Source organism: Bufo bufo, chromosome 5 (genome assembly GCF_905171765.1).
Source record: "Bufo bufo chromosome 5, aBufBuf1.1, whole genome shotgun sequence".
Taxonomy (NCBI): domain Eukaryota; kingdom Metazoa; phylum Chordata; class Amphibia; order Anura; family Bufonidae; genus Bufo; species Bufo bufo.
Window position 1 is genome coordinate 207,579,436 of NC_053393.1, and position 22,101 is coordinate 207,601,536.

Sequence of the window (22,101 nt, forward strand, 5' to 3'; positions counted from 1 at the left end):
GATGGCAGCGGTGGGATTGTCCTGGATTTCCTAGGAGAGGTACTGAACGGATGGAGAGCGCTTACGAAAAATTGAAACGTGTGACCCTGAAGGATTTACTCGAAAGCAGAGGGGAAAACGCCAGCAACCGTCCGAAAAGGGAACTGATCGCAGAATTAACCGAACTGGATCAGGGCTTCACGATGGCAGAAACCCCGACCACGAGTAGTGACGAAAAGACCAGGATTGTTCGGGAAAGGCTCTCGCTATACGGGCCGAACCCACCTATGGAACTGGTGCAGCAGTTGATGGCAGAAGCGGACAAGGATATACGGAAGGCTCGAGCCCACGAACTCAGCCTAGTGACCACACACCGCAATGCCGAAGCACCGCAGGTAATCGTTCCTGTCGAAAACGCCGGGAGGCTAAAGATACCCTATGCGGCTTTTAGACCCTTCCTAGAGAGCGAGACAGGAATCGATGAGTATTTGGCAGACTTCGAAAGGCAATGTGCCCTGCACCAGATTCCCAACAGAGAGTGGCCCACGATATTGTCTGGGAAACTATCCGGGGCGAGCCCTGGAAGCATTTCAGACTCTGGGCGCTGAGGAAGTGACACAGTAATCGCCGACTATTTCGTAGCACGAAAAAGAAGCCTAACGATACACATATGGAATGGGCGCACCGAATGCGGAGAGCGGCAAATCACTGGATGAGCGGAAGTAAAGCTGTGACTGGTGAGGAAATTTTACAATTATTTCTCTTAGAACATTTTTATAACGGCATGGAGCAGCAGGGGAAGGAATGGCTGCGAGACAGACGACCTTCTACCTTAGAAGAAGCAGCCAAATTGGCCGATGAACATTACGACTCCCGTCTACATGAACCCACGAACTACCGAACCCCAGCACGGGTCGAACACAAAGATGTTTACCGTACGTCGCCACGTACCGAATTCCGAGCCCCGGTGCCCGCGGGGCCCGTACGGTACTCAGGACCACCGAATAACAACTCTGATCGTCCCAGACCGACCTGCTACCGATGCAAGCAACCAGGGCACCTCATGGCTAGCTGCCCCCTTAATGCACACCAGACCCCCTGGAATTATAATTACCCCTCTGGGTAATCTCGTCCTGCCTGGGCGCTCTGTGTTAACCAAGAGGCCCCTATGGAGGAATATTTGGGACCACTTCACGAAGCAGATCCTGTAAATGCTGCTTCGGATAACCGCCAGCACCATCGGCAGAAGGTATGGCTCGAGGGGCGATCTACCGAGGGGTTAAGAGACACGGGGGCTACCATTACACTGGTCCAGAGCCATTTGGTGCCGGGGCACAAGCGATCAGGGCAGACTGTGGCCGTTAGAGTGGCGGGGGGGATGTGTACAAAATTCAGACCGCTAAAGTACATCTTGATTGGGGAGCGGGAAAGGGGGCCGTGAACGTGGGCATAATGGATAATTTACCTGCCGAAGTACTACTGGGCAACGATTTGGGCCCCATGACTTCTGCCTATGCTCCAGTATACAACAACGAGGCGAACCCAGTGACTACCCGAGCCCAAGCCCGAACGGAGCGAGAACTCTCACCAGTGCGGGAGACACAGGTAAGACCTACCCCGACCTTGACTGACCCGTTAGGTCCCATACCCTGGGACATTCCAGATGCTTTCCAGACAGAGTCTAAGACTGACCCGACATTACAAAAGTACCGGGAACGAGCAGAGACCGGAGGGAGCGGGTCAGATAACGAAACCTTTTTATGGGAAAAGGGAAAGCTATATCGCTTGACGGAGAAAAGGGGGCAGCATAGGCGACAGCTGGTAGTGCCCCATAAATACTGTCGAGAAATACTCAAGATAGGACACGACATTCCCTTGGCAGGCCACCTAGCTGTAACCCGCACACTACACCGCATTACTCACACGTTCTTTTGGCCAGGGGTACACGCTGATGTTAGGACTTATTGTAATACCTGCGATGTGTGTCGAGTAGGGAGGAGAGGCGATCACCCTAAAGCTCATCTAGTAAATATGCCCATTGTGGAGGAACCCTTCAGCAGGGTTGCTATTGACCTAGTGGGACCGCTGGCTACCCCTAGTCCCTCCGGTAAGCGCTACATTCTTACCGTAGTGGACTACGCTACCAGGTACCCGGAAGCTGTCGCCCTATCCAACATCCAAGCGGATGCAGTAGCGAATGCGCTGGTGCAGGTGTTCTCCCGGGTAGGATTTCCGAAAGAAATCCTGTCCGACCGAGGCACCCAATTTACTGCCGAATTGACTCAGCAACTCTGGCAGGTTTGCAAAATTAAGTCCCTCCTGAGCTCTCCATACCACCCCCAGACGAACGGACTTTGTGAGAGGTTCAATGGGACCCTCAAACAAATGCTCAAGACGTTTACTCAGGAATACCGAGACTGGGAGAGTTTTCTGCCGCACCTCCTATTTGCTTATCGGGAGGTGCCCCAGGAAACGACCGGGTTCTCTCCCTTCGAGTTGCTCTACGGAAGAAAGTTACGAGGACCCCTAAACCTGATCCGGGAGCACTGGGAGGGAGAGATAGAGACTGACGGTGTCCCCATTGTGCCGTACGTGCTGGAACTCAGGGACCGAATGGAGCAATTAGCCAAATCAGTGCAGGCTGACCTCCAATCGGCCCAGAGAAGACAGAAGGTATGGTACGATCGGGGGGCCCGAAAGAGAATCTTTACCATAGGGCAAAAGGTGTTAGTGCTTAAGCCAGTTAAGACAGACAAATTGCAGGCGTCCTGGCAGGGCCCCTACCAGATAGTGGAGAAAAGGGGAGACACCACTTACGTAATAGCTAGCTGCCATGACAGCAATCTTAGAAAGACATTCCATGTGAACATGCTCAAGGAATATCTTGAGCGGCCGGAGAACGTGACGGCCGTATGCTGTCCCCCTCAGGAAGACCCCGACAGACTACCCATTCCAGATCTGTTAGAAAAGAGTCCCGATGCAGATATAGTAGCTCAGGTCAAGATAGGGGACCGACTTAGCCCCACTGAAAAGGAGCAGCTTAACCAACTCCTGCAGTCCAAAAGCCCCACTTTCTCCCAGAAGCCAGGGTACACTACCTTAACCAGCCACCAGGTAGAAACCCCGGGACAAGCTCCTTTACGCCAGGCTCCTTACCGAATCCCCGAGGCAGTTAGGACAGGGATGAAGAAGGAGATCGATGAGATGCTCCAACTCAGGGTAATTGAGCCCTCCAATAGTCCCTGGGCTTCCCCAGTGGTCCTGGTGCCCAAGAAAGATGGTACAACCCAGTTTTGCGTAGACTATCGGAGGCTTAATGAAAAGACAGTGACGGACGCTTACCCTATGCCCAGGGTACACGAGCTACTCGATCGTATAGCCAGGGGAAATTATCTGACCACCATCGACAAGGGTTACTGGCAGATCCCCCTGGCCCAGGAGGCTGTCCCCAAGTCGGCATTTGTCACCCCGTTCGGCTTATATCATTTTAAGGTAATGCCGTTTGGGATAAAGAATGCCCCAGCTACATTCCAGCGCTTGGTCGATAGGCTCCGGGATGGCTTCCAGAGTTTTGCTTGCGCATACCTGGACGACATAGTGATCCACAGTGAGTCCTGGGAGGACCACTTAGCTCACATAGGAATGGTTCTGGATCAGATCCGGGCTGCTGGCCTGACTCTGAAGCCAGAAAAATGCCACTTTGGGATGGCCGAGGTACAGTACCTGGGTCACCGGGTGGGGTGTGGGAAACAGCGACCAGAGCCGGCCAAGATAGAAGCTGTCGCCAATTGGCCCACCCCCACCACTAAGACTCAGGTCCTAGCATTCCTGGGCACAGCAGGGTACTACAGACGGTTTGTACCAGACTACAGCACACTTGCCAAACCCCTGACTGACCTAGACAGGTCCTGTGGTCTCCCCACTGTGAAACGGCTTTCCAAGGTCTCAAAAATGCTCTTGTTAACGCTCCTGTCTTGGCGGCCCCAGCCCTCAACAAACGTTTTATCGTCCATACAGACGCTTCCATGTTCGGGCTGGGAGCTGTCCTCAGCCAAGTAGGCGAAGATGGAGGGGAGCACCCAGTTGCCTACATCAGCCGTAAGCTCCTGCCACGCGAAGTCAGCTATGCAGCGGTAGAAAAAGAGTGTTTGGCTTTGGTGTGGGCACTAAAGAAATTGACTCCCTATTTGTATGGACAAGAGTTCACTCTAGTTACAGACCATAACCCGTTGGTGTGGCTAAACCGGGTCTCTGGGGATAACGGCAGACTTTTACATTGGCGTTTATCATTACAACCCTTCAACTTCACCATTACCTACAGACCTGGGAAACAGAATGGCAACACCGACGGGTTGTCCAGACAAACAGACCTCAGCCCAGCATAACCAGCGGTCTGGACAGCCTTAGTCTGCCCCGAAAAGGGGTCAGACAGTGTCTGCCAGAGTGTTCCACAAAAAGGGAGCACTGTTACAAAACTGTTATTTACCCTGTTAGTCTGAATGGATGAAGCACATGGTGAGAACAATGGATGGCGGCCATTTTAACTCACAGACACTGTTCTGACTTTTCAACACGGTGCTATCTTGCCTGTATTTGGTGCACAGAGACATCATTCAGTAGTTTGAAACTACCAAACAGGGGACACATTTATTAGTGACTATTTTCTGTATAACTTGTATATTTTCGGTGTAACTGGCATAAAACTGTATCTTCCAAACTACTGAACGGATCTCGGTGAATTTCGGATACGTGGTTCACCCAGATCCCCCGGTTCCGAGGATATACTTGTTATGGGGTTATTGCATGTTTTGGGGTTCCTGTGATATGTTTTATAAAACTGTATTTCTCTGCCTGTGATAATTATATTAGCCATTGTATTCAGTAATCTTATCACAGGCAGAAAGGAGGATTTTGTGTGGGAGTGTCTGTGTTTATTGTACGGATTGATTGGTTGTATTTCAAACCCCTGTGGGCAGTACTATGTTTGTGGATTGTAAATAAAAGAGGCTGTATGCCCCAGGACAGTCAGTGCTAGCTTGACCTTTCAAATCGCAGCCTCGCCTCGTTTTGTGGGGGAAAGATTATCCTAGCTGTAAAATAGCTAGTGGGATTGTTCTACATTTACAGGATCCTTCTGGATATCGAGACGAAGCGGCTCCTCTCTCTCTCCCTAAACAGAGATCCAGACTATCCAAGCGGTCCAGCTTCCAGCTAGCCTGGGAGTAACCGTAACATACGCCAATTGAACAGGAGTTCTTTTTACAGTTGTTACTTCTTGTTCTGTTTGAAAATTACTTTATGTTTGAGAATGGCTACTATTTACAGAGACAGGGAACCGAGATGGGTTTGAACATGGCCCCACCCTACGCGTTTATGTCATCATTTGAAGAGACACATGTATATAATATGATTTTATACCGGGACAATGTCCTTATTAGGAAAATATTTATAGATGACATATTCTGCGTATAGGCGAGGCCACGTGAATCCCTCCTGTCTTTTCTTGACCATTTGAATACAGCTTGTGATGGTTAAAAATTTACGTTGATTTATGATAAAAAGTTGGTACATTTCTTGGATACTAGAGTGATAAAAGATCAGTATGGTTGCTTATCCATAGATCTTTATAGAAAAGAAACTAATAGGAACAGTATCCTTTACTTTACTAGTGCTCATCCACCATCTTTGAAAAAGGCTATACCTAAATCTCAATACCAAAGGGTCAAACATATAGTTACAGACCCTGAGATACAAAGATTGAGACTAGAAGAGATGACAAAGATTTGAGGAGAGGGGGTATCCTTCATCTATTTTGGATGAAGCGAAAAAAGGATCAGATAAACCAACACACACTCCCACTAATGTAAAACCACCAAGAGTGACATTTACACACAAATTTCATCCCTATAATGCAGGTTTTGACAAAATAATCCGGAAACATTGGCATCTACTGGAGAAAGCATATCCAAAAGTGGAGGAATTTAAAAATCCACCATTAATATGTAATAAGAGAAACCCGAGTTATAGGGACAAATTGGTCCATGCTGACCTGGGTAGCAGAAAGGAAACATTGAGACAAAGTGTGCTATCCACGCAGAGAAAGGGCACGTTCCCGTGCCTCCATGGTCTCCAGTGCTCGCATATAATAAAAGGCCCCGTGTTCCATCATCCCTATACAGGACGCTCCTTTGAAGTAGAAGGTTTTTTCCCTTGCGAATCTACTAATGTGATCTATCTCATAAAATGCCCTTGTGGCTTACTATATATTGGAGAGACGATGCAGGCCATTAGAGATCGGATTTGTAAGCACAAATAAACGATTAGGACTAAGAACCTAATGCTACCCATCCCCCATCATTTTTATAAACACAAACACACCATAGCTCAACTGAGATTTCAGCTGTTGGAGCAAATAAAAAGACCAAGGAGAGGAGGTGACATCAAGAAGCTTTTATTGCGCAGGGAAACATACTGGATTCATGTGCTAGATACGTTACATCCTACAGGCCTTAACAGGGATTATGGAATTATACATTTTTAATTCTTCTTCCCTTATATTCTCTGATGATTGTTTCATATTATATTTCCATAGACCTCTGCTCCTCATTGAAGGATCCTGGTGGTGACACAGTAATATCCTTTGTTTATAAAAGTAGTATTTTGTTATTATTCTATTGTTATTTTGAAGTTTCCTTTCGTTTTTTCTTATGTTACTTTGTTTTGCAGTGGATTGATTAACACCTGTGGGTTACCGCCCAATTTGGGCGTCTGATGTCATTAAGAGTAGCCTGGTTGTTTCTCATATATATACAGTCAGGTCCATAAATATTGGGACATCGATACAATTCTAAATTTTTTGGCTCTATACACCACCACAATGGATTTGAAATGAAACGAACAAGATGTGCTTTAACTGCAGACTGTCAGCTTTAATTTGAGGGTATTTACATCAAAACCAGGTGAACGGTGCAGGAATTACAACAGTTTGCATATGTGCCTCCCACTTGTTAAGGAACCAAAAGTAATGGGACAAAATAATAATCATAATTCAAACTTTCACTTTTTAATACTTGGTTGCAAATCCTTTGCAGTCAATCACAGCCTGAAGTCTGGAACGTATAGACATCACCAGATGCTGGGTTTCATCCCTGGTGGTGCTCTGCCAGGCCTATAGTGCAACTGTTTTCAGTTCCTGCTTGTTCTTGGGGCATTTTCCCTTCCGTTTTGTCTTCAGCAAGTGAAATGCATGCTCAATCGGATTCAGGTCAGGTGCTCGACTTGACCATAGCATAACATTCCACTTCTTTCCCTTAAAAAACTCTTTGGTTGCTTTTGCAGTATGCTTTGGGTCATTGTCCATCTGCACTGTGAAGCGCCGTCCAATGAGTTCTGAAGCATTTGGCTGAATATGAGCAGATAATATTGCCCGAAACACTTCAGAATTCATCCTGCTGCTTTTGTCAGCAGTCACATCATCAATAAATACAAGAGAACCATTTCTATTGGCAGCCATACGTGCCCACGCCATGACACTACCACCACCATGCTTCACTGATGAGGTGGTATGCTTAGGATCATGAGAAGTTCCTTTCCTTCTCCATACTCTTCTCTTCCCATCACTCTGGTACAAGTTGATATTGTCTCATCTGTCCATAGGATGTTGTTCTAGAACTGTGAAGGCTTTTCTAGATGTCGTTTGGCAAACTCTAATCTGGCCTTCCTGTTTTTGAGGCTCACCAATGGTTTACATCTTGTGGTAAACCCTCTGTATTCAGTCTGGTGAAGTCTTCTCTTGATTGTTGACTTTGACACACATACACCTACCTCCTAGAGAGTGTTCTTGATCTGGCCAACTGTTGTGAAGGGTGTTTTCTTCACCAGGGAAAGAATTCTTCGGTCATCCACCACAGTTGTTTTTCGTGGTCTTCCGGGTCTTTTGGTGTTGCTGAGCTCACCGGTGCGTTCCTTCTTTTAAAGAATGTTCCAAACAGTTGTTTTGGCCAGGCCTAATGTTTTTGCTATCTCTCGAATGGGTTTGTTTGGTTTTTTCAACCTAATGATGGCTTGCTTCACTGATAGTGACAGCTCTTTGGGTCTAATCTTGAGAGTTGACAGCAACAGATTCCAAATGCAAATAGCACACATGAAATTAACTTTGGACCTTTTATCTGCTCATTGTAATTGGGATAATGAGGGAATAACACACACCTGGCCATGGAACAGCTGAGAAGCCAATTGTCCCATTACTTTTGGTTCCTTAACAAGTGGGAGGCACATATGCAAACTGTTGTAATTCCTACACCGTTCAACTGATTTGGATGTAAATACCCTCAAATTAAAGCTGACAGTCTGCAGGTAAAGCACATCTTGTTCGTTTCATTTCAAATCCATTGTGGTGGTGTATAGAGCCAAACATGTTAGAATTGTGTCGATGTCCCAATATTTATGGACCTGACTGTATATCGCATCTGTATGTATAAGGATGTACCTGTTGATGAAGGCATATAGCCGAAACGCGTCCTGGTTGTTGGGACATATGATTGGAATAAAGTATACATATTTTTGAAGACACGACTGCTGGGATCTTTCATATGCCTCCGATAGTTCTGGCAGTCCGATGACTCTAAAATTGTTATAGCGGAGCCTATTTTCAAGGTTGTCCGTCTTAGCCTGCCAATGCTTCGCTGAATTAGCCATAGAATTATACTTTTGCTACCATGGGAAGAGAACGCGATCATCCATTGCAGAGATTCAGTCCTTAGCAGCAGTGACACGCTCCCAGGGCCAGAAATCATGACACAGGAGGCTAACATCCACATGCACTTTGTCCAGCTTACTGGTCACAATGGCTTGGCAGGCAATGATGGCTGAAATTAGCTGATCGGAGACCGGTTGTAAGGAAAGTTTGGCAGGTTGTTCAGTCTGCAGCTCACATACTGGTGCCTCATTTCCAGTCGAGACAAGTGGTTCAGTACCATGTTGTTTGCACACAAAGTGCTCCATCGTCTGAGCTTGCGAATTCTGGCCAAATTTAGTTAGCTTAGACAGTGCCAGGATAGGTATCAGGAGACTGTAAACAGCTTTACACGTCTGCTCACGGAGACTCCACCCCAGGGCCATCTTCTTAAGGGGCTACTTACATGACCGTATCTGTTTTATGGTCCACAAATCTGGATCCATATCTGGCTTTGGCTCAAAAGTTGCATCAAAAACTTAAAAAATGTGTGCGAAAGAACCCTTGAAGAGGACCTGTAACCCTTGCTCATTAATATGTTTTAGCAACTACTTGCATCCACCTTTTGATAACAATTCTGGAGCACCGATGACTATGTTGTGCCATTTCTTTATTATTCCTGCTAGAAGTTATGAATAAATTACCAAGAGTTTGCAATAAAGGTCCATATGGGTGTCACCAGTTGATGGTGTGTCCCTGCACAGTATGACACTATCCAATCAGTGCTGCCAGTGTCAGACTGTGCAGGGACACACCTCCAACTGATAATGCCCATCTGGATCTTTTTATTTATTTTTTTTAATTTTTTTTATATATATATTTATTTTCCAAAACATGGTGTTTGTACATAAGACAATAATAATCATAACGGTATGCCTGACATGGTAAACACAAACATCCTTACATATAGAAAAGTTCTATACAGCATCCCAAGAACACCCTCACAATAATAAAATATTAATAACTATATCCCCCCCCCCTCCCCATTGGCTGCCGTCCACTCCACGCCCATCTGGATCTTTAATGTTAATCCTTAACAAAACCAGGAAATTTAGACAGCTGCCAGAATAAGATTCACACAGTAATGCATTGTAGACTATAATGTACAATAGAAAAAAAAGACAATGCAGCAGCACCCTGCAAATCAGATAAAGTACAATAATGCCATAGTCACCAAAAATATTATAGTGCTAATGCTACGCTTATTTATAAAGTGAGATGCTTGGCAAATGCATTTTGTACAAAACCATCTGAGCCCGTCTGCCGTACGTCAAGGCGATCTCTGTAAGGTAGAGTGGACCCAGCATGCATATGGATCCAACACTCCCTGAATTTTATGGCGGCCATTTTGGCGCATAACAGGTAGTATTTAGTGTTAGGACCCGTCTTACAGAGATCTCCTTGACGTTCGGCAGACGGGCTCAGATGGTTTTATACAAAATGCATTTGCCAAGCATCTCACTTTATCTGATTTGCAGGGTGCTGCTGCATTCCTCTTTTTTTTCTCTATGTTTTTAGCCATGGCAGTGTGCACCTGCGCATTGGGAGGTGCTGACATCCCCATTTATAATGTACAATGTAATAACATTTCTTCAGTATGCTGTTGTGAGATCAATAAAGAGCCTCCACTTTTTAGAACATTCCTTTTATAACAGTTTGTGAATTTGCTGACCTGCCGTGCAGAAGACATTCAAAATTCCTCCAACATCCATTCTCCAATGACAAAAGATACTGATACTGTATGTCAGTCTGTAATCAGAGCAACTTCCAAATACCTGTAGAAGAATCTAGTACAGCTGCACTTCAAGGGAAAGTCCCCCATATGTCTTTCTCCGTGTAGGTTTTTCTGAGGATAGAAGGGCTATCAACATGAAGTCTAGGAGAGAGAGATGTGATGCAATAATAAACCCTCAACTATGACCAGAAAAAAGTTGAGTTTTAAGCCTCGGAATGTAAGCAAGACTGTTTCCATTCCCTGACAGCAATAAGATGCCTTGAAAATGGTGGTTAATTGAAACACAAAACATCCTCCTTTGTAGTTTCTGGCAAAAAAGGACAAAATGCTGCTAACTGCCAGAATCCATACTGGAACCCCAATGGATCTCATTATAGTTAGTAGGATAAGCTGGGCAGTGTAAGGTATCTGGCATATGCCAAATCCAGCTATTCCCCTTTTCTGTTCCTATACAGGAAAATAAAAAATTTTTTTTTACCACAGATGTGAACCTAGCCTTAGTTTGACAGTAATTAAGCTTTATTTACTAAAGACTGGGCAACCCTTTAAATTTTGTTACAAAAAATCAGCCTGCAGAAGTCAAATTACTGATCCCTATCCTTCCTTTTAATAGTACACTGCTGTTCTCTCACTATCTACCAGCTCATGGGATCTTATAAACAGCGAGACTTCTCCCACAGTATCTTCAGTCATTTTGGATCCATCTATAACTGAAAAGATCCAAGTAAATATTCTGCCTTATAATATTCAATTAGTGTTACATTTCTAAAAAGAATCGAGTATTGCATGTGCCTTATATAACAAAAGGAAATGATGGAGAATATTGACTCATCAGTTTGCTGTCACAAATATACTATATAACAGGGTGGTTGGGAGATTTCCTTGTCGGAGCTGAAGCAATTAGGGCGTTCTGATGGGACATCATTGCAGCAGGAAATCATCTGTAGTTTGTCGCAGACTTTGGTATGGATTGACAGATTATATGGCCGCACAGTATTTCCTTTATCCTGTACTGCACTAATCTTTGGAATCAGTGTGGGGAATAAAAAGGAAACACGGAACCCAATCAGCCTTCATAGCAGAATAAAACTGTGAGAGACCCTCTGGACAATATAAACATAACCCCTAGACCACCAGAGATTTTACTATTAAAATATGCCACCAATAACTAATACTACCCTACACCACCAAAGATGTCTGGATTAATCCCTTCACTGCCCTAGGCCTCCAAGGATGTCTGCATTAACCCCTTATTACCCTACATCACCAGGGATATTTCTGATAACTCCTTCATTCACCTATGCCGCAGAAGATGGCTCCATCTTCACCGCTATTAATGCACCTGGGAAAACATACCTTTCTGATCTCATTCCAGTGCTTCCCAGATCCCCAGTTAGTCTTGCCTTCCTAGTCTCTCTCAAGATGAAGGAAATCGATCAGAAGTACGTTTCTACAGACCGTTAAGATTTACTTTAGGTGCTCATGGTGGACCTGGTGCAATCTCCATATCCAACAATGAAGAAATCCACATCCCTCAAGTTCATTAGCGTTTAGTAATGCAGTATTTTAGTAGGCAAAGTCATTAGATGTGTGTTATTAGAGTCATTAAACTGAATGTTACATTCCGTCCTCCACGATGCAGCCACTCCTATAGCAGCTTCATAATTTTGGCAATAGGAGGAAAAGGGGGGTCGGCAGAAATCTAACCAATGACTAAGGCCAAGTTCACACTTCAGTTATTTGGTCAGTTATTTCCATCAGTTATTGTGAGCCAAAACCAGGAATGAAGCCTACTCAGAGATTAGGTGTAATGGAAGGATTTGCACCTGTTCTATATTTTTGACCAACACCTGGTTTCGGCTCACAATAATTGATCGAAATAACTGACCAAATAACTGAAGTGTGAACTCACCCTTGGGCTACGTTCACATATCCGTTTACAAACTCTAGTAGTCTATTCTGTAAGAGAACAGACTACTGGAGTTACCGTATCTGGCATAGCTGGATACTGCCACACACAACCGGATCCCCTTTGACTACAGTGGAATCAGGTGAGGATCCAGCCTCAGAAATGCTGGAATAGCCTGCTGGATCAGGCTACGAGAGATATGGACGTAGCCTAAGGGTGGTGACCACCTTCTTTTCACAAAACATGGTGAGAGGTTGTCACAAAATATCATCTTAACAGTATATGTATAGAATTCTCATTATTTGATATGCCTTTAAAAAAACTTTCATGAGAGCAGAATTTTCTCAATAAATCCCAGTGGAAACATTATCTGCTGTAGCAGATGTGACACAAACTTGCGTGGAATTCCTCCCACTCAAGCAGTAGGAAGCATAGTCTTTGCAAAGTAAACTTGATTATTATTACGTGCTAATTATGAATCCAGAACCTCACACGTTATACTGTCTAGATGAAGAGAGAGATACTTTAGTGAATGCGTGTTACCTTCCTCAGAAACGTGGTTACAGCAAATGATTACAAGCCATCTTCATATTGAATGGCTCCTAACAACCAAGACACAAGTACAGGGTGGGCCATTTATATGGATACACCTTAATAAAATGGGAATGGTTGGTGATATTAACTTCCTGTTTGTGGCACATTAGTATGTGTGAGGGGGGAAACTTTTCAAGATGGGTGGTGACCATGGCGGCCATTTTGAAGTCGGCAATTTTGAACCCAACTTTAGTTTTTTCAATAGGAAGAGGGTCATGTGACACATCAAACTTATTGGGAATTTCACAAGAAAAACAATGGTGTGCTTGGTTTTAACGTAACTTTATTCTTTCATGAGTTATTTACAAGTTTCTGACCACTTATAAAATGTGTTCAATGTGCTGCCCATTGTGTTGGATTGTCAATGCAACCCTCTTCTCCCACTCTTCACACACTGATAGCAACACCGCAGGAGAAATGCTAGCACAGGCTTCCAGTATCCGTAGTTTCAGGTGCTGCACATCTCGTATCTTCACAGCATAGACAATTGCCTTCAGATGATACGAGATGTGCAGCACCTGAAACTACGGATACTGGAAGCCTGTGCTAGCATTTCTCTTGCGGTGTTGCTATCAGTGTGTGAAGAGTGGGAGAAAAGAGTTGCATTGACAATCCAACACAATGGGCAGCACATTGAACACATTTTGTAAGTGGTCAGAAACTTGTAAATAACTCATGAAAGAATAAAGTTACATTAAAACCAAGCACACCATTGTTTTTCTTGTGAAATTCCCAATAAGTTTGATGTGTCAAATGACCCTCTTCCTATTGAAAAAACAAAAGTTGGATTAAAAATGGCCGCCATGGTCACCACCCATCTTGAAAAGTTTCCCCCCTCACATATACTAATGAGCCACAAACAGGAAGTTAATATCACCAACCATTCCCATTTTATTAAGGTGTATCCATATAAATGGCCCACCCTGTAGTATAAATCGTCATGCAATTTCACTCTGGTATAGGCAGAACCCTGAGGTTATCATCTCTTATCAAGCTATGTTGCACAATAGGATCTGATACTGGAGTGATTAACCATTTCCAGCCTAATTTCATATAGTCATGATTATTGTTGTACAAAGCATAAATGGATTTTCAGTCATTGCAGCACAAATACTTCAGCCACAGACTTCTATACGGAATATGGGATTCTAGAAGAAAGAGCTTATGGTCTTTTGTCCTTTTTTTGCAAGATCAGTGCCTACACCTTTTTTCTGCAAAAGTACATCACCACCAGTATTTCTGCCATTGCATTGTGCAGGAGACCATAGCTGCTGTTGTCTAGTGCAGAAGAGAAGTGTTTTAGGTAATTAGGGTCTCATTTTTTGTGGGACAATTTCCACTTTCTAATGGTACCATTTAATATTGCATACAATATAGAGGGAAGCTGGGAAAAAATTCCAAATAAAAAAATAAATAAAAAATAAATAAAATGTAATTCAGTTTTATGTGTTTTGTCTTTACGGCAGTCTCTATGTGGTAAAACTGACCTGTTACCCTAATTCTCTGTGTCAGTACAATTACAACTATACTATATTTATAACGTTTTTTTTCTAATATAAAAAATAAATAAAAGCTTTAAAAAAGAAAAAAATTGTGCATTGCCATATTCTGACCCCCATAACCTTTTTTTTTATAGTTAGAGTTGTTTGAGGGCTCGTGTTTTAGGGCAATCTGTAGTTTTCATTTATATCATTTTGGAGTATTATGACTTTTTAATCACTTTTTATAAAATTTTTGGGGGGAGGTAAACTGACAAGAAATGGTGAAGCGGCCATTTAGATTTTCTTCTGTTACAGTGTTCACGCAAGGGATAAATACATTTATATTTTAATTGTATGGGCATTTTGGGATGCAACAGTGCTAATTACTTAATTTTTTACTCTTTATTTTTATTAGGTGGGAAAGTTACAGTTTGAATTTTCAATTTTTTTTTATACTTTTCTATATATTTTAAAAAACTTTTATTTGACTTTTTTTTACACTTATTTTAATTCCATACTAACATTGCTGTGGCAGGCAGCAGAGCCTCTAGCAGGCTCAAAGCTAACACAGCAAACAAACAGCTCCTCCGATCTCAGCCCGGGGAAGCCATTTGGGCCAGTGGAGCATAGTACTCCCAGGGAAAAGCCAATCAGATGCCATGGTCACAATTGAACATAGAATCTGAGGGGTTAAATGTCTGTTATCGGCATTATCACCAATCACATATATTAGCACCGGCTGCCTGATGTGTAAAACAGCAGGCATCCGGTTGCTATGGTGCCTGCTCCGATCTGGAGAGGGTGCCATCTTTAAAGATCTGACTTACTGCAAGGGTAAGTTGGGAAAGGGTTAAAGTTATCCTCCAGTTCAAGTTCAAGAACTCAATTCTCATTAACAAGGAAACAAACAGAACATATACATGGTGACCTCCTTTTCATCTTTTCAGCTGCAAATCCTCTTCTGTCGTCCAAGATGGCAACACTACCATATTGTGCATTTGGTAGTCCAAGTCTCTTCCTGCTGTCCACGGATTGGCCAACACTGCTCACATGAGCTGGCCAATCTAAGAGCAGGGCTAGACAAGTAGGAAGTGTCTTGAACTAAAAAAGCATAGTATGCTTCAGGTAGTCTGAAAAACTGCAGTTATCTTGGATGACAGAAGAATAGATTGAGAATTCGTAGACTTGCAGCTGAAAAGATAACGAGGAGGTCACCCTGGAAGTGTTCTGTTTGTTCCATAATTAAGAGGTTTTTTCTTGAACCGGAGGGTCAATTTAAAGTCTGCTTTGAAAATTGCATCTATTGTAAAATGTTAATACTGAGACCTTTTTTTTTCGCTATTTAAGGTGATTTTTCTTGCTTTTTATCCCTAATGCAAGCGGAAGCATGTAAAATGGAGCAGAGAACCATCAGTATTTTATGTGTAGAGTGAACCCATTGGGCGGCCAGGGCAGGAAGTCTTTGAGGTTTAGCTTCAGCCAATAGTTGCAGAGCAGGAAGTGATGTCAGAGAAGGATATGTCATTTTGACAACTTCTGCTATACAGTCCAGTATTTGTCATTATGTATGACATTAAAAGTATATTCCTATCTAAACCATTTATGACTGTGAAAAGAATACTCATTTTATGTGGTGGCCAAACTTAAGAAACAGCTACTGTACAGTAAGTAGGCTGTGCTACACAGTTTCTGCAACACCTATAGAAGTGATTGGGTGGCCCCAGAGTGATGGAAACAGCATAGGTTGCTGTGCTCCATGAATGGATGAGATGGGAATACCCCATCAAGGACCTATAATGAGCAGCACTGGTATGTTAAATGAGCCCAGTAGGTCTGTTTTACTAACTACAGTAAATCAATGTACACAAGTAATATTGTACAACTGATAGAGACAGTTTGTAGGCAATCACAATGCTTGGCCTTTGGGTCAAAACTTCTACTATTAATTGACTGTGCAGACAAGTTCCAAAGTACAAATTTAAATGCAATTTCATTACAGTTCAGTTGTTCTACCTAATTAGATGAGTTACATTTCAGGCAAAACATGACAATATTCACTGCGACTGATGGCCCCAATGGCCTTTTCCTTCCTGCAATCTATCATACGCTTGAATTCAATAATTATTCTCACTATTTATTGGCTGATCATGGAAAAGTACCCAACTAGAATTCATCAGTACAGCACGTTGATAACAAATGAAGCAGTTATGTGAAGTAAATGACCCCAGCCTTCTGGAGCCCGATCACTATTTTCTGGATATATCTATTAAGCAAGGGTTTTGTTTTTAGGAATGATCAGCATGTTTAAGTCGATGGATAAGAGATTTTAGTCTTTCTGAGTGGATCATATGCTTCCACTGACAAACTTTGTATGACAGTATAATGTAAAGGGTTATTGCATTTTTACAATATCAGTTGCTAATTTTATATTCTACTCTGTGCAAGTATGTGAATGTGACTTTAGCTTACTTAAAGAAGGTCTTCACATACTGTATGCTATCTACTTATTCTAGGATTGAATTTGTGGGGTGATATTCACTGTTTTCTCCCTGATGCAGGTTGGAAAAAACATTCCTTAAGCCTATCGTGGACAGAGGCCGCACCCTAGACCAAAAGAATCCTTGTAGCCCATTGATGCATTTAACTCTTGATGTTAATACATATGTTAAATGTGTTGAATGTGCAAACTGTAACGGGAAGGTGGCTAGAAAAATGGCTGAAAAGCCACCTGGTTTTTGCAACTAGACCATGTGGCTGGGCGGTCTCCGTGCACGTATTCTGTATATGCCTATCTTTTTCATTTTTAGGGTCTGTTCACACGTTCGGATAATGGGTCCACATCAGTTCCCTATTTTTGTGGAACGGGTACGGACCCATTAATTTTCAATGGGGCCACAGAAGATGCGGACAGCATACAGTGCAGCCACGGACAAGAAAAGGAATTTCTTTCATAGTTCCGGACATGTACAGTCCGCAAAATGCGGAACGCACATGGCCGGTGTCCATGTTTGGCAGATCCTCAATTTGCGGACCGCAAAACAGTTGAGGACGTGTGAATAGACCCTTAACCTCTTTTACAATCTGTGGGGATTCGCTCTGGTAGTTAGGACTAGCGGATGCAGTATAGAGGCAAAGTACACAGTTCTTGAATCAAACAGCGGTGTTTATTCACACATTGGTGTATAACAAAATGCAGATAAGGTGTATCACAAAACGAAGGTGGCTTGGTTTTTGTTCACACACAAGGAAAGTCCATAAACAATATAAGTCACCTTTTCTCCTGGGTATTAATTCACACCCTGTTAGCAGTTCAGCCTCATCAAGTCCATAGGCGGCCTGTTCGCCTTTAGAGGGGCCTCCAGCCCAGCTTAAACCTCAAATCCCAGCACATCCCTCAGTTCACAGCACACAGACTCCTGAGCTCCACTGTCAGAGGGAGGTAAATCCACCCACCCAGCACTTTGACTACTCCCAATAAGAGCTATGACAGCCATGCTAAATCCAAGTGTCAATTAGCAATAGCTGCTGCTGACACATAAAATACCGGCTCTTACTTCACCGAGGCCAGGAACCTCGGTGACACATACCTTCCATCCACGATGATTCCAGGTACCTTCTTACAAATATTACACTCAAAAAACACTGCTCTCTGTGGCACATACTTTATTGCTAAGAAATGGAGAAGGGGCTTGATCTGGGTGTAGTGACTTTCCATTATAATTTATTATAATGTTTAATACTTAAGTATTAAATACACTTCAACCTTACTTATGGTGTTATTACAGGCTTTTGAGAACCCAGTCACTGGAATGGTACTACAACAATGTCAAAAGCCGCTTCAAACGTTTCGGCAGTGCAAAAGTGCTGAAGAATTTGTACAGAAAGCACAGACTGGAGACCGGAGCCTGTGTAGATATTGCAGGTAAGACTTTTCTCTACAATCTGAATGTCACTCTCATTATTTCAATATCAGTCACTATATTTCCCTGTGACTTTGGAACTCTTGGTCTGAAGACTTGGTTGTATATAAATTACTAATTGCTCATATATAATCTTTTGGTGCAAACGTGTCTGCTTAGGCTACTTTCACACTAGCGTTCAGAGCGGGTCCGTCTGATGTCTGCTCAGACGGATCCGCTCCTATAATGCAGACGTTTGGATCCGTTCAGAACGGATCCGTCTGCATTATAGTTTAAACAAATTTCTAAGTGTGAAAGTAGCCTGAACGGATCCATCCAGACTTTACATTGAAAGTCAATGGGGGACGGATCCGTTTGAAGATTGAGCCATATGGTGTCATCTTCAAACGGATCCGTCCCCATTGACTTACATTGTAAGTCTGGAAGGATCCGCTTGCCTCCGCACGGCCAGGCGGACACCCGAGCGCTGCAAGCAGCGTTCAGGTGTCCGCTTGCTGAGCGGAGGCTGAACGCTGCCAGACTGATGCATTCTGAGCGTATCCGCGTCCACTCAGAATGCATTAGGGCTGGACGGATGCGTTCGGGGCCGCTTGTGAGCCCCTTCAAACGGAGCTCACAAGCGGACACCCGAACGCAGGTGTGAAAGTAGCCTAAAATTTGCAAGCTAATGACCAAAACTTAAAACAAATTCCATCTGAATATAATCTAAAAAAAGGTCAATATTAAGGAGGTTGTGTGCAATGGAAATTGAAGCTAGGGGGTACAGACTTTATTATTAAATTAAGTTATGCCTCTTTAATAGATTCTTCTTTAAAAAATTGTATTGTAACATAGTACATAGTAACATAGTACATAAGGCCGAAAAAAGACATTTGTCCATCCAGTTCGGCCTGTTATCCTGCAAGTTGATCCAGAGGAAGGCAAAAAAACCCTGTGAGGTAGAAGCCAATTTTCCTCACTTTAGGGGAATAAAAAATTCCTTCCCGACTCCAATCAGGCAATCAGAATAACTCCCTGGATCAACGACCCCTCTCTAGTAGCTATAGCCTGTAATATTATTACACTCCAGAAATACATCCAGGCCCCGCTTGAATTCCTTTATTGTACTCACCATCACCACCTCCTCAGGCAGAGAGTTCCATAGTCTCACTGCTCTTACCGTAAAGAATCCTTTTCTATGTTTGTGTACAAACCTTCTTTCCTCCAAACGCAGAGGATGTCCCCTCGTCACAGTCACAGTCCTGGGGATAAATAGATGATGGGATAGATCTCTGTACTGCCCCCTGATATGATTGTGAAACATAATTGTTTTATACTAGCTGTTACATTTTGTAAGGTTGCAAATTTGCAGAGAGTGGGGAGCGGTAGCAGCAGGGTGGAGACATCTGACTGGTTTAGAGTACAAAGAACAGCTATTCAGAGCAGAAATACCACACATCCAGCAATATGTAAAAAATTTAAATTTTCAGAAACCCACCATTTTTTTTTTGTAACAGTGGTTACAAGTAGAGTAGAGGGATGGTTTATGGAGCATGCAAATGTTTTTATTCTAGAGGCGCTGTGTTTGTAGGTTATTTGTATGCGCACTGCTGTAGCTGCACTTTTTCAAGGGGCAATTCTGAGTGAGTATTTTATAGTCAGTGCCGTGTGACTTATAATGGTTAGCACAACTATTGCCCACACTTCTGTATGAAGTCTATGGCATAATACTAATGTTTTTGTAGCATATGGCCATAGAATGTTGGCAGTTGGCTGCCAGCACTACTGTTTGGAATAATACAGGTATTACTTTGAAACACAAAGCTCTGGACAATAAAATGCACAATGTTGATACTGGTTGTAGAAGTGGGGCCAGTGGAATAAAACTGGGGCTAACATAGGGCTTAGATGTGAAATATTTTATGCATCCAGATTTGAAGCACCTGAACAACAACTAGCCATCATTGTGGATTCCAAGGGGCAATCAGCTGGTGGCCAGTGGTCTATAATCTGTAATTTAATATTCTAATTACTCCCTCAAATAATGGGAGCAATTCTGTTCATACAACTGTATTGGATAATTGTTAGGATATATATGAGCAAACAACATTTCTAAAACCTTATGAGTATTATTACACATGGTCCAAATACTTACAAACAGTGCCCACATAACACTGCCATAAATAATACTGAATGTTACTACCCTACAAGCTCAAGTAGTGCTTTTCTTAGAATATCCTAGAGTGCTCCCATTATAGCAGTCTAACAGTGGGTGTCAAATAAATGTGCCCATACAGTAGTTCAAGTCACATTAGTGCCCATGCAGTGACAAACATAGTGCTCATTGAATATCACCTATACAATACTAGACACATAGGAGGTCATTTATTAGGACCGACGTTTTAGACGGTGGATCCGCTGAAGTTATGAAGAGGCCGGCTTCCTGGCTGTCTTACATTTAGACTATTTTCTACGTCTAAAACAGGCGTAGAAAATGATAAATGAGATGGGCCTGCCGACCCTTCCCCACCCACACCACACCCACTTTTTTAGACCTGGCGTGAGCGGGGAAAAGTTGCAGATTGCGGCGCAACTAACCTTTTATAGGCGTATTTTAGGAGAATAAATGACCCCCATAATCCCTATGATGTAATACAAAACTTTGGGGCACATTAATTAAGACCAGCGTTTTAGACACTGGTCGTAATAAAGCCCTAAGCTGGTGGTGGATCACTGGAGTTATGTAGAGGCGCTGGCCTCTACATAACTTCAGCGGATCCACCGCCACTTCTAAATGTAAGACAGCTTTCTACAAACCGGATGCCAAAAAAGTTGGGACACTATACAAATCGTGAATAAAAACTGAATGCAATGATGTGGAGGTGCCAACTTCTAATATTTTATTCAGAATAGAACATAAATCACGGAACAAAAGTTTAAACTGAGAAAATGTACCATTTTAAGGGAAAAATATGTTGAATCAGAATTTCATGGTGTCAACAAATCCCCAAAAAGTTGGGACAAGGCCATTTTCACCACTGTGTGGCATCTCCCCTTCTTCTTACAACACTCAACAGACGTCTGGGGACCGAGGAGACCAGTTTCTCAAGTTTAGAAATAGGAATGCTCTCCCATTCTTGTCTAATACAGGCCTCTAACTGTTCAATCGTCTTGGGCCTTCTTTGTTGCACCTTCCTCTTTATGATGCGCCAAATGTTCTCTATAGGTGAAAGACCTGGACTGCAGACTGGCCATTTCAGTACCCGGATCCTTCTCCTACGCAGCCATGATGTTGTGATTGATGCAGAATGTGGTCTGGCATTATCTTGTTGAAAAATGCAAGGTCTTCCCTGAAAGAGATGACGTCTGGATGGGAGCATATGTTGTTCTAGAACCTGAATATATTTTTCTGCATTGATGGTGCCTTTCCAGACATGCAAGCTGCCCATGCCACACGCACTCATGCAACCCCATACCATCGGAGATGCAGGCTTCTGAACTGAGCGTTGATAACAACTTGGGTTGTCCTTGTCCTCTTTGGTCCGGATGACATGGCGTCCCAGATTTCCAAAAGGAACCAAAAAGAACTTTGAATTGTGACTTGTCTGACCACAGAACAGTCTTCCATTTTGCCACACTCCATTTTAAATGATCCCTGGCCCAGTGAAAACGCCTGAGCTTGTGGATCTTGCTTAGAAATGGCTTCTTCTTTGCACTGTAGAGTTTCAGCTGGCAACGGCGGATGGCACGGTGGATTGTGTTCACTGACA

General features: G+C 43.2%; 1 protein-coding gene across 1 annotated transcript in view; it reads left to right on the top strand.

The window, feature by feature from the left end:
* Positions 1 to 22,101, top strand: part of LOC121002015 (myosin VIIA and Rab interacting protein) — a 642,833-nt gene that overhangs the window by 442,610 nt on the left and 178,122 nt on the right. The window contains exon 4 of the mRNA XM_040433314.1: positions 18,218 to 18,354. Coding sequence (XP_040289248.1) covers positions 18,218 to 18,354 — 137 coding nt within the window. The remainder of the gene's footprint in view (positions 1 to 18,217; positions 18,355 to 22,101) is intronic.